The following is a 19796-nucleotide window of genomic DNA, read 5'->3' as shown; positions in this document are numbered from 1 at the left end:
CTTTCAACCATGGATCAATATTTGGCTCCACAAATCAGTGCTAAAATATTTAGCAGTAAAGAGTTATGCCAGTCTTTAACAGGCTGACTCTCCAGTACTGTTCTGACTAAAGATATCAGTAGAGCTGAAAAAAGAAACTAATCAATTATTTGATAGGGAGAAAATTATTTAGCAATGATTTGAATAATTATGGATAATTATTAATGATTGATTGATGTGCTCCTTCATACTGATTTTAACAAATACGCGACCAAAATTTGAGAGAAATGATTCTATTGTGTGCAGAAACTTTTTTTTAGGTGTTTTATTTAAATGTGAAAAACAGGAGCAAAAACAAATGTGTTGTATTCAAATTTTTGTTTTGAGTTTATATGAATAAATAATATGTGTATGTAGGTAGAATGTCTGACTACTCAGAAGTTATGTATGATAATGGGCTCCCTGTGCTGGGTACAGATGACCTCATCAATGTAGAGAGAATTGGCCTTGATCTCAATGCTCTCCTGCAGCTCCAGCTGGCAGCGAACTAGAGCCCTCTGCTCCTCTTCTGACTGAGACGCCGCCTCACGCAGTCTGAGAATGCAGAGATAAAGAGACACCACATAACTACTTGTCCTAAATGGTTATATCTATAAACAATATATGTCAGTATGGGAAGCACAATATTAAAAACAGAAAGACAATCTTTTATAATCAGCCACATCATCCACTATTTGAAAATCTTCATTATGCTGTTATACATGCTTTCTTACACTCGTTACATTTTTACTTTTTTGACTTATTAAAATTTCCGTTTGCATAAACATTATGCTTGAATTCTTCCCATTTGTTGTATTTATTTCTAGATTTCTTGGGTAGTTTGTAAACTAGCAGATATAATAATGTGTGTATGTGTGTCAACACTGGCATAATTCACTGTATTCCTCTTGAAAACATTTGTTGCCTTGACCCTTCACATCAGAGAAGAGTGTGTCCTGGCCTTACTTGTTGATATGAGTGGTGAGCTGCTGGACCTCGGCGAGGAGCTGGGACTGTGCTGGATCATGGCATTGCTCTTTGCCAGGCCTCTGCCGGCGCAAAGCCAGGCGGGCCTGGGCCAAACTTAAAGCTTGTTCACTGTTTGTGATGGCCACTTGCAGATCCTCAGGAATCCTCTGCTGGCTTGCAAACTCAGACAGAATCTATAAGGGGTAGAGGTGTAACACCACACCAGGGTCATCTAGTATTTTCAATTCATAATAAATTAATAGGAAACTTAAATCAAGCTATTAGGTCAATAACACAAAACTTCTATTCAAATAATCAACCACATTATTAACCACCCATCCATCCTACCTACCTGACTGCCCCAGATGGTTACATTGTGGCCTGTTTCGCAGCTGCCAGCTGCAGCCCTACTTCTATACTGGACCAGTTTAAAAAATGGTTGTTCCCATGACCCACTTAGACATAAAAACATATGACAATATGGTCCAGATTGAAAAAAAAAGGAGTTCCCCTTTGATGAAAAGATCATCACTAGCCAACTAATATTCAAATGTTAATACAAAACTCAATACTGACATTTACTGTAACATCTACCTGACTTTCCCATCACACTCTCTTTCTCTATGCCAAATATATAACATACACTCATCTGTGCTACCTTGGTAAGTTTATCTTCCATCTGGCTCTTGGCAGACTTGATCTTCTGGATATTCAGCTGGAGGGCTGCTGCTGTGTCCCGGACCTGCTTCTGCATGTCAGTGGCTGTCTGCTCCAGAACAGACTCCACCTGGGCCCGCAGGGACACAGAGTTGGTTTTCTGCTGCACTGCTTTGGCAATGTTGAGGTCTGAGATTTTCTCCCACTGCTTTGGAGTCACTGTCAAGCTGAGAGAGGGAGAAGTTTAAAAAACGTACAGTATGAGGACCTGGAACTAACAAAATGTCTTTGCTCTTCCCAGATCTGTGTAGAAAATGCAACTAATTTCAAATAATTTTAAAGGGTCTTGAAAACTGCCTTTTCACAGACGTTATATAGTTTTCCTGTCTTCATGGAGAAAACGAGAACATATCAATTCACCTCGGCAGTTCAGTATTGGTGATCTGCAGGTTGTTGATGGTATTGGTAGTCCTTAAGGCACAGGAATTATCAATGCACTGAGCCTTGGATTTCTCCTTCAGATCCTTCTCTAGATGGTACTTGGCAGATCGGTTCAATCTGGAACACAAAATAACGTATTTTGTCTTTTTTTTTTTAATGGCAACCATATCTGCTTATTTGATTTTCCTTCCAGGTTTCAAAAAAAGTCAAGCACAGTCTAAATAGTCGAAGTCCATCTTTCTTACCGTATCTGCTCAGTGATCTGCTCTAATACACTCTGCAGAAGAGAAGCCGCTCCCTCAATAACCTCCTTCTCCTTTAGCAGCTCTCTTTCCACATCATCACGTAGCCTATCAGAGGGGAAACGTTTCATTCTGCAGGCCACAGAACAAAAAGAACATTACTCATCTGCTTATCTTTACCGCTGCAGCAAGTTGTTTGTTTCTCATATGTACACTTCATAGTAAGAGAAAGTGGTGTGGAAACTTCATGTTATTGAAAACTAACAATAGCTCCCAAATCTAAAAAAGGGTGAGATGTATGAACTTTGAGTTGTACAATAGCAAAATATTATGCTTTTGTCTTCTGATTGTTCAGGATTCAGCCTAACCTCTCCTCCAGACAGAGAGTGGTGACTGTAAGAGGCTCTTTGCAGGCCTCCAGTGCTTTTACCACTCTGCTCTGCAGTGCTATAAGGACATCAGTCTCCACAATAATCTCCTCCAACTGCAGTTCCAACTCCTTCTTCAGATACTGGATGTCACTGACTCTTTGATCTGAACATCAGAGGAAAAAACACAACAGTCCACTTCTGTAATCTTTATAACATCATCCTGTAGTGCTAAACACAGATCACCTAATTTGTGTTCTCCTACTTACCTAGTCGTCTGTTGTCATCACCTTGCATTAGTTTGCATGCTTTGTCAGCTTGCTGCATTAGCCTCATGCAGTCTGCTCTGAAGAGCTTGGAGTGGTTCTGCACAGCATCAATATTCACAAGACTGGGTCCAACACCCTGCCGGGAACTGCGATCCGGGACAGACATTGTTCGTCCCAGGTGGTTTATCACTGACAGTGTAGGTAGGTAGGAAAAACATAATCAGGAAATGGGAAAAATGTGGCTGCTTGTGGTGACTGAGAACTGGAAACACTTCAGAACCATTTGAGAAAGCATATCAGACTATACAGGTTTTATTAGACACCCACTAATCTATGTTAGAAATGTGAGAAAGAAATATGAACACTTAAATACACCCTGTGCAAATATTTTGTTAAATTGAAAAAGCACTGAACATTGAGAACATTACAAAATGATATCTGAAAAGCCCTATCCAGATACTGAATAGTGGGTTAAGTTAATGGTAAAGTGATGTCTTTAAATATGTAACATGTAATTTAATGTAAAATAAAGAAAAGAATAATGTCATGTCAAAAAATATTTGAAACTTTTGCTTTGTTTTGTTTTGTCTCCTACCTTATTTACATTATGATCAATCTGGAAATCCATCGGTAAAAAACAAAACAAAACAAAACTTTTTTTTTTCTTCCTTTACAACTACAATTGCAGAATCTGTCTTGAGAGATTACATTATGATAGATATACTCAGTGGAGTAATTGATGAGATGAGTGCATTACTGGATGGGTAGGTTGCTGAGGAGCAAGTGGGTTTACTCTCCTTTACAACTGCTTATTAGCTGATAGGTGGGGATATTGCAAATGCCTAGAAAAAGAGGTTGGTACACCCCTTAAACCTGCATATGACTCGATATAACGTTAGCCCTACAAACACAAGTCTCTCTCTTGTTTCAAGGTTACACAACTATATGCAGTTGTAGGCTATTGCTTTCATTTTTTGTAGTTCAACTCTGTGTTGTAAAATGACAAATAAAATTAACCTTCTGATCTTTTACTATAATAGTAGCTAGTCATGTAACGTTAGCCAAGACTGTTGACATACATTTTTAGAGTTTTACAACTTGCTAGCATTTCACGTTAGCTAGCTTCGAAATTAACGTGGCCGTTACTGTAACTCGGTTTGAGACGGACACCGGTTGTTTTCACTGGCGTTACAACTTTACCCAAAAAGACATTACACACAATACGGCAAAAACAAAACAAAACAACCAAACAAATAAATATTGATCTTACCGTACTACTTGTGGTTGAAAAACAGCCAAATGTGTCGTCATTAATTTTGCCTCTCAAATGTCAAATGTAAAACAAACGGTTACTGTGGCAACGGATAATACACGTCACGGCCGGATACGGTCAGTTTTTCAGTAGGCCACATCTGACCAAGGAATGTTTAACTTCAATGTACTCCACTACAAGTAAAAGCTCTGAATTCAAAACCAAGATAAAGTGAGGTAGTCTTTTAAAATCCCATACCAGTGAAAGTCAATCGTTACAGCAACTCAAGAGACAAAAGCAAAATGAAAAAGTACTACAAATAAGAAAACAAGTAAAATAAAATAGGAATAAAAAAAATAATAACATAAACAGTTATGGGCTATACACACTGTGCTCATTCAGATATTGTATGTCCATGATGAATGATTGCTCAGGGTAATTGTAATACACACATGGTAGTTTGTAGCATTGAAATATAAAAATATGTAAATATTACTTCACAGTAAGTAGAAAAATAATGTTGAACCATACAGTTATGAAGGAAATGTAGGCCTATAAGGATATGAAAAATTGGTTGTTTTTTTTAACTCTATATTGAACTTTGTAGGTAGGCTACAAATAAACAAGGCACATTTTCAAGTCCTGTTCATCACATAGCTTCTGCCTCAGGCTGAGCAAACACATATAAAAACCATATACAAAATGACAGAAATAGCACAAAAATAAAAATATAGAAAACATACTAATAAAACAAAAACAGGGCTTTTTTAAATTAGCTTAAATATATTTAGTAATGAAAACAATTTAAGAGCTTGCTTGTCTTTAACAAGTTTCATTGATTAACTCATTCTTCCAATGGTTCAAACTGCATTTAGTCTTCAAGTATCTTTATGAATGAAAAATTCCCCCAGTGAAAAGACAATATTGAGAACAAAGTCCACAACCTTATTTTCTGTCTTCACTGTCAAAGGTGACAACTCAATATCAACACTGCATGTCACTCCAGAAGTACTGCACTGATTTACAATAGAAAAATTAATATCTCCCTTTCTCAAAATGTACAATTGTAAATGTACCAAAAATGTACCTCAATCTTAAGAATTTCTTCGTTAGATAAATTTCATTTAAAATTTTGAATTTCACCTCTCCTCCTCCATTGGAGAAAGTGGAAGTGGAAATGAAATTATTCTTTTTTTTAACTTCTTCAACATCAAATTCCTTGAGAATATAATTTCTTTTTACTGGGTTAGGGAAACATGCCTTTAGGAAAAAGTTTCTAATAACTCTGTTTGCACAATTATTGTCACAGAAGTAAATTCCTTTGATGTAAAGCTGCCTCAGCCTAGCAGAGACCTTAGGGTACAAATTGTCTTCTTTAACCATTGATTGGTATGGCTTTTATCATTCTTTTATCTAGTCTAATAACTAAAGCTTTGGACAAAGATAGTGGAGTAAAAGTACAAAAGAATTGCATAAAATGGAAATACAAAAGCAAAGAGTACTGTATCTCTTTTTTCCACTGTAAAAAAAGTAACACCTGGGGACTTCACAGGGGATATGCTGGGACAGGAACATACCAAAGTACATACTCCGATACAGTGGGTGGCGGTCATTAGCGGAATGCACCTTTTTACCATGAGGTTGTAACCCGTCAAAAAAAGACAGAAGAAGAAGAAACACGCCTTGCGCCTTCCCTAAAGAGAGTGAAGCGGAAGAAACTAATCTAAACCTGAAGCGGGACCATTTCACAGTCATGACTTGAGAGAAAAAAAAATAAAAATGGACTGCAGCACAGCTGACGTGCCCAGTATTGTGGTTCACGACTCTCCAGGTAGTTAGACTAACAATGTTGTTTTTAATTAGCGCACGTTATAGCTGAGGAGGCAGACGTTTAATGGGACTGCGTTGTAATGCTAGCTAAAAGCTAAATTAGCTTATAAATATAAACGTTACAATAACAAGATCTGCGTTGCCGCCATTTTAGACCAAACAGAGAGATCAAAATGATATGTGAGATTACTTAATATGCCATTTCTACTTGTGATAAGTCATGAATCTGCTCAAAACTGCCAGTAAACTACGACTATGCCAATGGTTGTCCCCTTTTTTACCTGATTGAACGGTAGAAGTAGCTAACAGGACAAACGGATGACAATTTAAAGGAAACACCAGCATTAAAGGGTCTCTGGTAGGTGTTGGACCACCATGTGCTGTCGTAACAGTTTCAGTGTGCCTTGGCATTGATGTCCAAGTCTCTGAAGTCACTGGAGGAAGAAGCACCCTTTCTGTTTCTAGATAAACATCGTTCTTTCAAAAATGACCCCCTGATTTGGTGTTTTGATGATGGTGGTGGGAAGCGCTGCTCAACACGGCAGTCCAAGCTCTCCCATAGGTGTTCAGTTGGGTTGAGACCTGGTGGCTATGAAGGCCATAGCATATGATTCACATCATGTTCATACTCACCAAACCATTCAGTGGCCCCTCATTCCCTATGGATGGTATGGGTGGCATTGTCATCCTGGAAGAACCATTTGCTTTGGGATAGAAATGTTTCATAAAAGGATAAAGGGCTAAGGTCATCCATGGTCATCCTTGAGTTGACTGTGGACTAACTTAGCCCCTTTTCACACACACATTATTAACCCATGGTTAACCTAAGCCCAGGTCTATATGACTTACATGGCATATCCGCAAGCCCTAGGTTAAATGTCAGCTGAAACACGTAACTTGTGTTAAAATTCTAAAATTAAATTATTTACTCAGCCTTCTTTTACGCTGGCAATTTTTAGACCTGGATTAAATCCATTTTCAGGGGATAACCCTGCAGATTTGGGGCTAACCCTGCTCTGGAGCATACTTAGCAAGCCCTAGGCTAAAGTTGGGGCTAGCCCACTTGGGATGCATGAGGATGTGCCAGTGTGAATGCCTTCTCGGTCCCAGGCTAACTGCTTCCTTAGCCGTTGACTAAGAGCAGTGTGAAACACCTATGCAGGGGTAAAGTATTCAGGCCTTTACTGTTCTCTTGGTGTACACCACACATGCACTTGCCCACTTGTAAAGAATGTGAGGGATGACTCATCTGACGATCACTTTATTTTCCACATCACTGTTGACCAGTAGGTTTTTGCACAACTGAACTCTCAAATGTGCATTAATCTTTGGAATGAGGGGTTTATGCACTGCAACTTTACTGTAATATTCCTCTCTTTGTGGTTATTGATGGACTTGTTTTGCTGATCACATCCTACAGTGACATTCTCAGTCACCTGAGAAGAGTTGCTCTACTATTTTTTCTTATATCGCACTAATACACAAGCATCATGGTCATAAAATGTGTGCTGTCAACCACAAGTTCTGGCCTTATTTACTGATGTCTTTCTCACAGATCTAAATGTAGGTGTCACTTAAGTCACTGTTCCTATTAAAACCCTAGTCCCTTGAGCAGTCTTTGTATCTGAAGCTTCTGTCTTCCATGCCCACAGTCCAAAGACATGCAGGTTGGGGATAGGTTAATTGGTGACTCTAAATTGGCTGTAGGTGTGAATGTGAGCGTGAATGGTTGTCTGTCTCTGTGTGTCAGCCCTGTGGTAGTCTGGCGACCTGTCCAGGGTGTACCCTGCCTCTCGCCAGCTGGGATAAACTCCAGCCCTCCGCGGCCCTCAAGAGGATAAGCGGTTATGGACATGAATGAATATTTGTGACCATTGAAAGCAAAGAGAACTAAAATTTTGTATGTTTATATCTTCTCCCATTGTAGCTTCAGATGACTCCTCGGATGACAAGCCTTTGATAAAAAGGAAGACAATCTCTGCATCACCTAAAAAAACAAAAGACAACACATCACTCAAATCTAATGGCACAAATACCAAGAAAGCAGGTGGTTACATTATGTCATTTCCATGTTTCAGCTGTTTTCTGAGTTTTGTGAATGTCTTTAAATCTTTTGATATATGTAATTGTTTCAGATTTAAATAGAGATGACAGCTCTGACAACGAGCCACTCATTAAAATCACGAAGATGTCCTCCAAAGCTGCAAAGAAAATATCTGTTGATTCAAAGCAGCAAGGTACGATAAATTTATCTATGGTTACGCAGCATCCACAGAAAGTTGCTGTTCTCTGTAGCAGATACTTATAATTGACTTCCTTTCCTTACACAGAATCACTGGAAGAAGATAATAGCTTAGATGATGAACCTTTGAGTGAACTTTGTGAAAAACTGCACCCCCAACGTCAGAGAAAGTCATCTGGTGGTCCATCTAGAAAAGCAGCCCCAGTGATGAAATCCAAAAGGAATGCAGCAAGGAAAAAGGGTAGGTGTGGATTTCAGAATTCATCTAAAATGGGCTGCTCATGGCACTTGTACCAAAAATTGACAAAAATAAATATGTTTTGTGTGTTCTAGTTAAATATACAGAGTCTTCCAGTGACAGCTCAGATGATGAAGCATTGGCAACAATGAAGACGAAGCTGACAAAGACTCCTAAACAACAGAAGACTTCAGCAAACAGCAAGCAAACACAGCCAAAACTTAAAGACAAATCACCAGAAGGTAAGCAGCAGTTTCATTAGACTGGCTACAAAGTATTCATTTAAATTAAGTATGAATCTCTTGGATTAAAAAAAAAAACCCTTATCCTCAGACAGCAGCTCAGATGATGATGATGATAAGGATGTGTCTGTAGTGAAAGAAAAACACAAATTCACAAATAGTCTTTGGCCTTTAATAAGGTCCAGTTTTTAAGCAATGACTGCATTCACCTGTGGATGGACAATAACCCCTCTTCCTAGTTGTATGCGATGCAAACAAGCAAGCAAGCGAACATCAGATTGTTTAGTGTTTCCTCATGAAGTTGCGAAGAAGCGACATGTTACTTCTTGTCAAAAGTGCTTGCCCTGACTCTGTTTTAGTGAAGCTACGCCTATCTCCAACCTATTTTCAGAGCAACAGCAAGCCTCTGCTTTGACCCGCTCAGGGCTTTATGGGCCCCTGAATGTTGTTGTTGCTCGTAGTACATCTTGACACTTTTTCCACACACCATCCCCCAGGGTTTGCTTGCTCACTGTATATTAGGAAGAGTTTTAACACTGGAGAAACAATTTTACATTTTTTTTTAATTAAATTAACTTTGATTAGTCTCCCGTTATCTGCTGAAGTGTAGTTGAAGGTATAATATCCAGGAAATGTCCATTACTGTTTGTAAACAGTATCATCAGAGAAAGTGAAAGCCAACCCCAGAGTCACTGTCGTTTGCTATGTTTGGGTTTTTCAGCACTGTGTTCCCGATTTTTGTAGCTTCCCTTTGGGTGTGTGTTGCTCACAGTCTGGCACCTCATCACTACCTTTTTATAGAGTCCCGACCTCACCTATGCACTGTGCTCAGGAACGTCTCTAATGGGAATTTGCGTTTCCTAGTACAGTGAGGGTATGAGCTGCCCTACTGTTCTTCTAAATGGCTAGTACTCGTTGCCTTCGTTGGTTGGGTTGGTCAGGTTTAGGCAAGAGGAGTGAGACTGATTACGGTTAGGGTAAGAATGTCAGGGTAAGGCAGAGTATGTTATCCTAGCAAATACAAATTCACATCCTAAACATAGCAAAAGAAGAATAAAATAAAAGAATACTGGCAGAAGGCAGAGTTTCAGCAGATAAATAAACTGCCAGACATTGAGAGTGGGTCATAAGTGATGATTGAGAATGATAACTTTCAGAGTCTTAACATTGTTGTTTAGAAAATCCTGCACAATATACCTTTAACTATAAATTTGTTTAATATTTCTGAGTCAACTTTAGCTGACTCCAAGTACAGGAAAATACTTAAAGTAATATTAGGATATATAAACCAGAAAAGCTGTAGTTTACTGGGTTGTATTTATTGTTGTAGTGTATGACCATTTCACTGGACTGAATTTGAGATTTATTGACTAGTATTTATCCCACTGTGTCTCTGATCAGGGGATGGCAGCTCCTGCTCTGATGATGATGTACCTCTCTCGAAGCTCCTGATAAAGTCATGCAGTGAGGAGAAACAGTCACATGAGGACACACACAGCTCCATCAGTGTTTCAAAAAAGGACAGAAGTGGTGAGGACAACATATACAACACACCACCAACAATACTGCCTGCTGAAGTAAAACATTTTCAACTTGACATATTTGTGACCTTTGCAAGCAGAAGGAATTAATTTTGTATGTTTATATCTTCTCCCATTGTAGCTTCAGATGACTCCTCGGATGACGAGCCTTTGATAAAAAAGAAGACAATCTCTGCATCACCTAAAAAAACAGAAGCAAAAGACGACACGTTACTCAAATCTAATGGCACAAATACCAAGAAAGCAGGTGGTTACACTAAGTCATCATATTTCAGCTGTTTTCTGAGTTTTGTGAATGTCTTTAAATCTTTTGATATATGTAACTGTTTCAGATTTAAATAGAGATGACAGCTGTGACAATGAGCCACTCGTTAAAATCACCAAGATGTCCTCCAAAGCTGCAGAGAGAAAATCTGTTGATTTAAAGCAGAAAGGTACAATAATTTTGTCTCTATGGTAACGCAGCATCCACAGAAAGTTGCTGTTCTCTGTGGCAGATACTTATTATTAACTCTATTTTCTTACACAGAATCACTGGAAGAAGATAATAGCTCAGATGATGAACCTTTGAGTGAACTTTGTGAAAAACTGCACCCCCAACGTCAGAGAAAGTCACCTGGTGGTCCATCTAGAAAAGCAGCCCCAGTGATGAAATCCAAAAGGAATGCAGCAAGGAAAAAAGGTAGATGTTAAAAAGTGAAAATCAAAAATCATCTTAAATTCTTTTCTCATAGCACTTGCACTAAAAATAAATATGTTTTGTGTGTTCTAGTTAAATATACAGAGTCTTCCAGTGACAGCTCAGATGATGAAGCATTGGCAACAATGAAGAGGAAGCTGATGAAGACTCCTAAACAACAGAAGACTTCAGCAAACAGCAAGAAAACAAAGCCAAAACGTAAAGACAAATCACCAGAAGGTACACAGCACTTTCAAACGACTGGCTCCAAAGTATTCATTTAATTCAAGTACAAATCTCTTGGATTTTAAAAGACCCATCATCTTTAGACAGCAGCTCAGATGATGATGGTGAGGATGTGCCTGTAGTGAAAGAAAAACACATATTCACAAATAGTCTTTGGCCTTTATTGAGGTCCAGTTTTTAAACAATGACTGCATTCATCTGTGGATGGACAAGAACCCCTCTTCTTAGTTGTATGCGATGCAAGCAAGCAAGCCAACATCAGATTGTTTAGTGTTTCCTCATGAAGATGTCCTAACCTGCTCTGTGCATCAGCTAACAGGCTAAGCGACATGTTACTTCTTGTCAAAAGTGCTTGCCCTGGCTCTGTTTTAGTGAAGCTACGCCTGTCTCCAACCTATTTTCAGAGCAACAGCAAGCCTCTGCTTTGGCCCGCTCAGGGCTTTATGGGCCCCTGAATGTTGTTGTTGCTCGTAGTACATCTTGACACTTTTTCCACACACCATCTCCCAGGGTTTGCTTGCTCACTGTATGTTAGGAAGAGGTTTAACACTGGAGAAACAATTTTATATATTTTTGAATTAAATTAACTTTGATTAGTCTCCCATTATCTGCTGAAGTGTAGTTGAAGGTATAATATCCAGGAAATGTCAGTTACTGTTTGTAAACAGTATCATCAGAGAAAGTGAAAGCCAACCCCAGAGTCACTGTCATTTGCTATGTTTGGGTTTTTCAGTACTGTGTTTCCGATTTTTGTAGCTTCCCTTTGGATGTGTGTTGCTCACAGTCTGGCACCTCATCACTACCTTTTTATAGAGTCCCGACCTCACCTATGCACTGTGCTCAGGAACGTCCCTAATGGGAATTTGCGTTTCCTAGTACAGTGAGGGTATGAGCTGCCCTACTGTTCTTCTAAATGGCTAGTACTCGTTGCCTTCGTTGGTTGGGTTGGTCAGGTTTCGGCAAGAGGAGTGAGACTGATTACGGTTAGGGCAAGAGTGTCAGGGTAAGGCAGAGTATGTTATCCTAGCAAATACAAATTCACATCCTAAACATAGCAAAAGAAGAATAAAATAAAAGAATACTGGCAGAAGGCAGAGTTTCAGCAGATAAATAAACTGCCAGACATTGAGAGTGGGTCATAAGTGATGATTGAGAATGATAACTTTCGTATGAGTCTTTACATTGTTGTTTAGAAAATCCTGCACAATATACCTTTAACTATAAATTTGTTTAATATTTCTGAGTCAGCTCAAGTACAGGAAAATACTCAAAGTAAAATCAGGATATACAAACCAGAAAAGCTGTAGTTTACTGGGTTGTATTTATTGTTGTAGTGTATGACCATTTCACTGGACTGAATTTGAGATTTATTGACTAGTATTTATCCCACTGTGTCTCTGATCAGGGGATGGCAGCTCCTGCTCTGATGATGATGTACCTCTCTCGAAGCTCCTGATAAAGTCATGCAGTGAGGAGAAACAGTCACATGAGGACACACACAGCTCCATCAGTGTTTCAAAAAAGGACAGAAGTGGTGAGGACAACATATACAACACACCACCAACAATACTGCCTGCTGAAGTAAAACATTTTCAACTTGACATATTTGTGACCTTTGCAAGCAGAAGGAACTAAATTTTGTACGTTTATATCTTCTCCCATTGTAGCTTCAGATGACTCCTCGGATGACGAGCCTTTGATAAAAAAGAAGACAATCTCTGCATCACCTAAAAAAACAAAAACAAAAGACGACACATCACTCAAATCTAATGGCACAAATACCAAGAAAGCAGGTGGTTACATTATGTCATTACCATATTTCAGCTGTTTTCTGAGTTTTGTGAATGTCTTTAAATCTTTTGATATATGTAACTGTTTCAGATTTAAATAGAGATGACAGCTCTGACAATGAGCCACTCATTAAAATCACCAAGATGCCCTCCAAAGCTGCAAAGAAAAAATCTGTTGATTCAAAGCAGAAAAGTACAATAATTTTGTCTCTGTGGTAATGCAGCATCCACAGAAAGTTGCTGTTCTCTGTGGCAGATACTTGTTATTGACTTCCTTTTCTTACACAGAATCACTGGATGAAGATAATAGCTCAGATGATGAACCTTTGAGTGAACTTCGTGAAAAACTGCACCCCCAACGTCAGAGAAAGTCACCTGGTGGTCCATCTAGAAAAGCAGCCCCAGTGATGAAATCCAAAAGGAATGCAGCAAGGAAAAAGGGTAGGTGTTAAAAAGTGAAAATTAAAAATCATCTTAAATGCTTTTCTCATAGCACTTGCACCAAAAATGAATATGTTTTGTGTGTTCTAGTTAAATATACAGAGTCTCTCAGTGACAGCTCAGATGATGAAGCATTGGCAGCAATGAAGAGGAAGCTGACGAAGACTCCTAAACAACAGAAGACTTCAGCAAACAGCAAGAAAACAAAGCCAAAACGTAAAGACAAATCACCAGAAGGTAAGCAGCAGTTTCATTAGACTAGCTACAAAGTATTCATTTAAATTAAGTATGAATCTCTTGGATTAAAAAAACCCTTATCCTCAGACAGCAGCTCAGATGATGATGATGGTGAGGATGTGCCTTCAGTGAAAGAAAAACACAAATTCACAAATAGTCTTTGGCCTTTAATGAGGTCCAGTTTTTAAGCAATGGCTGCATTCACCTGTGGATGGACAGTAACACTGGGGAAACATTTTTTCGTATTTTTGAATTAAATAAACTTTGATAAGTCAAAAAAATAATATTTGTGTATTGTGGACAAGACTAGTTTCATATCTGTTGATTCAAATAAGAAAGGTATGATGATTTTATCTCCATGGTTACGCAGCATCAACAGAAAGTTGCTGTTCTCTGTAGCAGATACTTATTCTTGCCTTCCTTTTCTTACACAGAATCATTGGATGAGGATAATAGCTCAGATGATGAACCTTTGAGTGAACTAAAAAAGAAACTTAACCCCCAACGTCAGAGAAAGTCACCTGGTACTCCATCTAGAAAAGCTGCCCCAGTGATGAAATCCAAAAGGAATGCAGCAAGAAAAAAGGGTACCGGTAGGTGTGGATTTCAGAAATCATCTAAAATGGGCTGCTCATGGCACTTTTACCAATTTATTTGTTCTAGTTAAACATATAGTCTTCCAGTGACAGCTCAGGTGAACTGCTGGCAACAATGAAGAGAAAGCTTGAACACTTTAAATATTGAATTAAGACCATTGCCAGCATGGAAATATGTGGTTGTTGAGTGTTTTGTTGTCAAAAACAATAATCCAACAGCAGATTTAAGTACTACAGAAATCCGACAGGATCCCTGTCACAGAGCAACAGGTGTTTCAGATGAACAAATGACTGTGTTAACTGGTGACACAGCTGGAAGCGCCGTAGTTGCTCCTCGCGGCAGCAACTGTTGATAACACGAACAGAACATGGAGGTGTCCTCTCAAAAGCATACATGTTAATCTGTGTTTATTATCCAGCCAACCATTTACGGAAGTTACTATGAGCAACTATGGACGCATTTGGCTGAAAGTCACCAGTTAATGTAGGCACTCGGTAAACTGTAACGTATTGACTACCACTAGACTGAGGACAGGATCAAAAATTCTTGTAAGCTTTAAACAGAAGCATAATTCATGTTAGCATAACAACTGTATCATTGAGCTCTGAACTATGCAAGCTAGCAAGGCAACAACACAAACAGCAGGTACATTTCCTTGTTAGGATGTAACGTTAGTTTTGTGGTTTGTCAATTGTAGCGCAAGCCTCATATAGAGTGGTCTTTTGTCCTTGTCTTTGGCTGTCATTGTGTCATGGCATTTGACATTCTGTACATGATCACAGAATAGAATAGAAATAGAATAGAAAGAACTTTATTTATCCCCAAAGGGAAATTCAGTTGTCCAGCAGCTCAAAAAAGACAAAAAACAACCACACTTAAGGCCCGGACATACTCGGGCGTACTATAAGCGGAACGGACTCCGCGAGGAATGTCCGCAGTCATTCGGGCTTCCATAGTCGAGCGCACTTCCGCGTTGTAGTTTCCTGTAAAAATGTCCGTGAAAAATCCACGCGATGTGAAAAATACATGCCAAGCAGTCACTGGTGCGCGGAGTCCGTTCCGCGTATGTTCCGCCCGAGTATGTTCGGGCCTTAACCCTCATCAATAACAACACAGTGCTATTAATATAGACTAAAATCATGTTAGTAATAATAATGTAATGTAGTTGTAACCATCTAGTGACTTGCATATGTATAATCTCTCTTTAGTGTACACACTAGGTTTCTCCACCAAATACGTGTATATATCTGGCCACTTGCTAATGTCTTCTACCCACTCACTAATAGCACACATATCTGTGAGTCGGTCACCATTTGTCAAATTGGTGGTTAATGCACCTGCATAACTTCACAAGCTACTGCACTCCACCACATTTCCATTGCCATATTGCATGCGCACTTTTGCATATGTCATCATTGTTGTAAAAGGGTCTATTCATTGTATTTGACTGTTTATTCTCAGACAGCAGCTCAGATGATGATGTTCCCTTGGTGAACCTTATTGCCAGAAGGAAGAAACCAATGAAGAAAAACACAAAGACGACAACTGCATCGAGGAGCAGAGCGTCAAGAAAGAGACAAGGTACTGTAGCAGTCATCATGACATGAACAAAGCATATGATATGGAAGAAAACATTTTTTTAATCCTTGCGGCTGTGTCTGTTGTGTCCCTGTGATTAAATAATGATGACCCTTGATTAGTCTTGTAAAAATAAGAACCGCACACACAAACCGAAGGTGTCACCTCAGAGGAACAGGAACACAACTCCCAGAAAGCCAGTCTTGGCAAGTAGAGGTAACAGAAATGAAAATGCATATCATAACACCAACAGTGTAAGACTGTTTCTAGAGGCCAGATAATGTTGTTCCTCAGCAAAACCCTTCACTGGACAAACGAATATTCAAGAAAACGTAGTATTGTGAAGCATTTTTCTATATTCTGTCAAACGTGTGTTTCATTAATAATTTTTCAGTGTCATCAGGCAACAGTTCAGACGATGAACCCTTAATCAAAGCGGCTAGACACCCACAAGTGACCAAACTCCTGAGAATAATACTAAGGAGGTGTGATGGTGAAGAAGGTGTGGACACAGGAACAGGGAGCCTGAACAAAAGCAGTGCAGGTACAGATTACATAATCAAGTCATTATTGATGCTGCAATAAAACTTTAAAATAAAAAGTAACATTATTCTTACACTCCAAAACAGCAACAGCGATTGATGAAAAGACCTTGAAGCAGGAGTCCGAGGGCTCAGAGGAATCACCAGAAGAAGAATAAGCGGACGTTACAGAAGTTGATGATATGGCGTTTTATGACCTTGCACTATCTGGATGGGGAAGTTCAAGCCACCAAGTGGCTACAGAGTTTGAGGGACTTTCTTAAGTGTTGTATATCTTTTGGAGAGACAACTCCTAATAATTACAATAAGTGTTTATGTAAAGTTCATCAATGTGTTTTATATGCAGGACATACATGTTTGTTTAAGGTGTTGGTATTTTTACTCCTGTTTTTAAGTTTGGTATAAAATGTTGTAGGTACCTGATTTTATGCAGCCTTTTATGTTGTTTTACCATTTGTGCCCATTGTTGTTATTGACTGTCTCTGGTTTTAGTTTTTTAGGAGAATAATTTTACATGCATTAGTTTAAATTATAGTACATTTCTGCCGTCATGTGAACGACATTTTCAGCATGTTGTAGTGGAAATCTGTTGTGTTGGATTAAACTGTTTTCACCATGAAATTCATATCAGATGAGTCCATCTCTATTTCAGATGACTTGCCACACACCCACAATTCCTTGTCTTTATTCTTGTCTGAAATTTTCATTCTGTTGAAATTGTAAGTCAAGTCAGTTGTATTTATGCTTCCAAAAACCACACATTTGTCTCAGAGGGCTGTCAAAGTATTTTTAGAAAACGACATCCCTTTTTCGTGAACATGATGTCTCAATGATGCCTTGATGGAATTTATTAAAATTTGGCACAGGCGTCCACTTGGACTGAACAATTAACTGATTCGATTTTGGTTGTCAAAGGTCACTTTGACCACAAACAAGAATTGGCTATAACTCAAGAATCCATAGCTAATGTCAAAATTTCACACAAATGTCTAATAAGATGAAATGATGTCAGGACATTTTAGATCCAAAAGGTCAAAGGTCAACATCACTGACATCATAATGTTTTGTAAAAACAATTTTCTGGGCAATACTCAACATCATATCTCAGGAACAGCAGCGGCCACATTTGGTCAGATCCTGAATTGGTGACACTAATCTTGGGTGTCCACTTTAAAACTGTGGGGATTGTATCAATCTTCTGTGCTGCAGGGGGAAGATGTGTGTGAAGATTCCAAGTTTAAGAATATGTTGTTTTAATGCAGCAACGGCCATATTTGAAGCATTGTCGTTTCCCATGGCTACATATGAGTCTGGACAGACATGGATGTAAACTGCAACTCAATTGGTTTGCAGAGGCATTCAACTTTGAGGTAGTTCTTGTTCTTTTTTAACTTGCTTTTTAAAAGTAATCCTACATTTTTATGAAGGGCCTATTTGGGATATAGTTGCAGCAGGGCTGTCTGCACACCCCCATGTAGCTGTTAAGTTGAAACAACCTGGCTTCAGTTGTGTACTTGATCCAATTAGGACTGTACTGTAGTTCTTGTTCAGATTAAATATCTACCAAAAAAACAAACACACCACACCAGGAATGGCAAGGCAAAGCAAGTTTATTTGTAGAGCACAATTCGTACACAAAGTAATTCAAAGTGCTTTACAGAACAAGAAAATGCATTAAAATCACAATACAAAATAAAAACATAAATAATCATTATAAAATGAACTTTAAAAGAGAAGAGTGCAGATAAGATCCTTTCAGTCATATGCACAGTGAAATAGAGCTGTTTTGAGCCTAGATTTGAACATTGTCAGAGTAGAGGCCTGTCTCACATCTTCAGAAAGACTGTTCCAGATTTTAGCTGCATAAAACTGGAATCCTGATTCCCCATGTTTAGTCCTGACTCTCGGCACCAGGAGGAGGCCAGTCCCTGAGGTCCTCAGAGTCTGAGATGGTTCGTATGGCACTAACATGTCAGAGATGTACTTTGGTGCTAGGCCGTGGAGAGACTTGTACACAAGCAGAGCTGCTTTAAAGTCTATTCTCTGAGCCGTAGGAAGCCAGTGTAGAGATGTGCTCGTACTTCCTGGTTCTGGTCAGGACCCGAGCAGCAGCATTCTGGATGTACTGCAGCTGTCTTACGGCCCATTTGGAGAGGCCAGTGAGCAGGCAGTTACAGTAGTCTAACCTACTAGAGACAAATGCATGGATAAGTCTCTCCAAGTCAGGTTTAGACACTATACCTTTGATTTTGGCAATGTTTTTTAGATGGTAAAAAGCTGCTGATGTTATTGACTTGATGTGGCTGTTAAAGTTCAAGTCTGAGTCCATTATTACCCCGAGATTTCTAACCTGATTTGTAGGTTTTAGAGAGAGAGACTGGAAGTGACTGCTGACACTTTCTCTTTGTTTCTGTGGACCAAATACGATGACTTCAGTCTTGTCTGAATTTAGCTGGAGAAAGTTGTTTTGCATCCACACGCTGACCTGTTGGATGCAGTGACAGAGTGAATCCACTGGTCCATATTCACCTGCTGTCAGTGAGACATAGATCTGAGTGTAGTCTGCATAATTGTGGTAGGACACATTATTACTTTGTATTAACTGGCCTAAAGGCAGCATGTAGAGATTGAACAGCAGGGGTCCCAGGATTGACCCTTGGGGCACCCCACAGGTCAAGGCCATGTGGTCTGAGACACAGTTACCAATTTCAACAAAGTACTTCCTGTCTTCTAGATAGGACTTGAACCAATTTAGGGCAGTGCTAGAGATGCCCACCCAGTCCTCTAGTCTCTGTGAAAGGATCTCATGACAGTGTCAAAAGCAGCACTCAGATCTAGCAGGACTAAAACTGAGACTTTGCCTGCATCAGTGTTCAGGCGGATGTCATTTGTCACCTTAATAAGAGCGGTCTCAGTGCTGTGATGGGGTCTAAAACCTGACTGGAAAACATCAAAGGAGTTGTTCATTAGGAGAAAGTCAGTAAGCTGTTGGTAAACAACTTTCTCAAGGACTTTGCCTAAAAATGGCAGATTTGAAATGGGCCGGTAGTTGTTCAGTACTGTGGCATCAAGACTGCTCTTCTTTAGGAGAGGCTTTATGACCGCAGTTTTCTAGGCTTTTGGGAATGTTCCAGATTGTAGTGACATGTTAACTATGTGAGCGAGTGGTGGTAACAAACTGCTCAGCACACACTTTAGAAATCATCAGTGCTAACAAATATGATCATTATTAAACAGTTATCATGATTATTATTATAACAGTCATTTTTTTCCTGATAAATCAAGTAATTAAAAAAGGTGACATCTTGAAATTGCTTGCCCCCACGTCCAAAGATGATCTATACGAATATTTAAGGCTGCAACTAACGAATTAAAAC

The 19796-nt window shown here is 39.1% G+C and overlaps 2 protein-coding genes across 6 annotated transcripts; one reads left to right on the top strand and one right to left on the bottom strand.

The window, feature by feature from the left end:
- Window positions 1-123: 123 nt before the first annotated feature.
- Window positions 124-7378, bottom strand: tekt1 (tektin 1). Of its 3 annotated transcripts, none has more exons than XM_050034214.1 (8): window positions 6680-7378; window positions 2965-3153; window positions 2696-2861; window positions 2331-2459; window positions 2065-2202; window positions 1646-1871; window positions 985-1181; window positions 124-573 (listed from the first exon to the last, which is right to left on the bottom strand). In XM_050034214.1, exons 2-8 carry the CDS (start codon window positions 3128-3130, stop codon window positions 414-416), a joined length of 1182 nt encoding a protein of 393 aa, XP_049890171.1. In that variant the 5' UTR covers window positions 3131-3153; window positions 6680-7378; the 3' UTR covers window positions 124-413. The 3 variants fall into 3 exon arrangements, with proteins under 3 accessions (XP_049890171.1, XP_049890170.1, XP_049890172.1); XM_050034213.1 differs by lacking the exon at window positions 6680-7378 and adding an exon at window positions 4235-4330; XM_050034215.1 differs by lacking the exon at window positions 6680-7378 and adding an exon at window positions 4235-4330 and having other exon boundaries at window positions 2331-2435.
- On the top strand, window positions 5888-17043 carry LOC126383637 (nucleolar protein dao-5-like). Of its 3 annotated transcripts, none has more exons than XM_050034211.1 (18): window positions 5888-6047; window positions 7974-8093; window positions 8182-8283; window positions 8377-8529; window positions 8622-8768; window positions 10170-10298; window positions 10431-10556; window positions 10642-10743; window positions 10839-10991; window positions 11082-11228; window positions 12640-12768; window positions 12902-13027; window positions 13313-13465; window positions 13556-13702; window positions 14137-14289; window positions 15761-15880; window positions 16272-16421; window positions 16507-17043. In XM_050034211.1, exons 1-18 carry the CDS (start codon window positions 5996-5998, stop codon window positions 16575-16577), a joined length of 2280 nt encoding a protein of 759 aa, XP_049890168.1. In that variant the 5' UTR covers window positions 5888-5995; the 3' UTR covers window positions 16578-17043. The 3 variants fall into 3 exon arrangements, with proteins under 3 accessions (XP_049890168.1, XP_049890167.1, XP_049890169.1); XM_050034210.1 differs by having other exon boundaries at window positions 14137-14295; XM_050034212.1 differs by lacking the exon at window positions 10642-10743 and having other exon boundaries at window positions 14137-14295.
- Window positions 17044-19796: the final 2753 nt, after the last annotated feature.

Source organism: Epinephelus moara, chromosome 22 (assembly GCF_006386435.1).
Source record: "Epinephelus moara isolate mb chromosome 22, YSFRI_EMoa_1.0, whole genome shotgun sequence".
Taxonomy (NCBI): Eukaryota; Metazoa; Chordata; class Actinopteri; order Perciformes; family Serranidae; genus Epinephelus; species Epinephelus moara.
The sequence above is the reverse complement of the archived record's forward strand: the minus strand, read 5'-3'. Positions and strand labels throughout refer to the sequence as shown.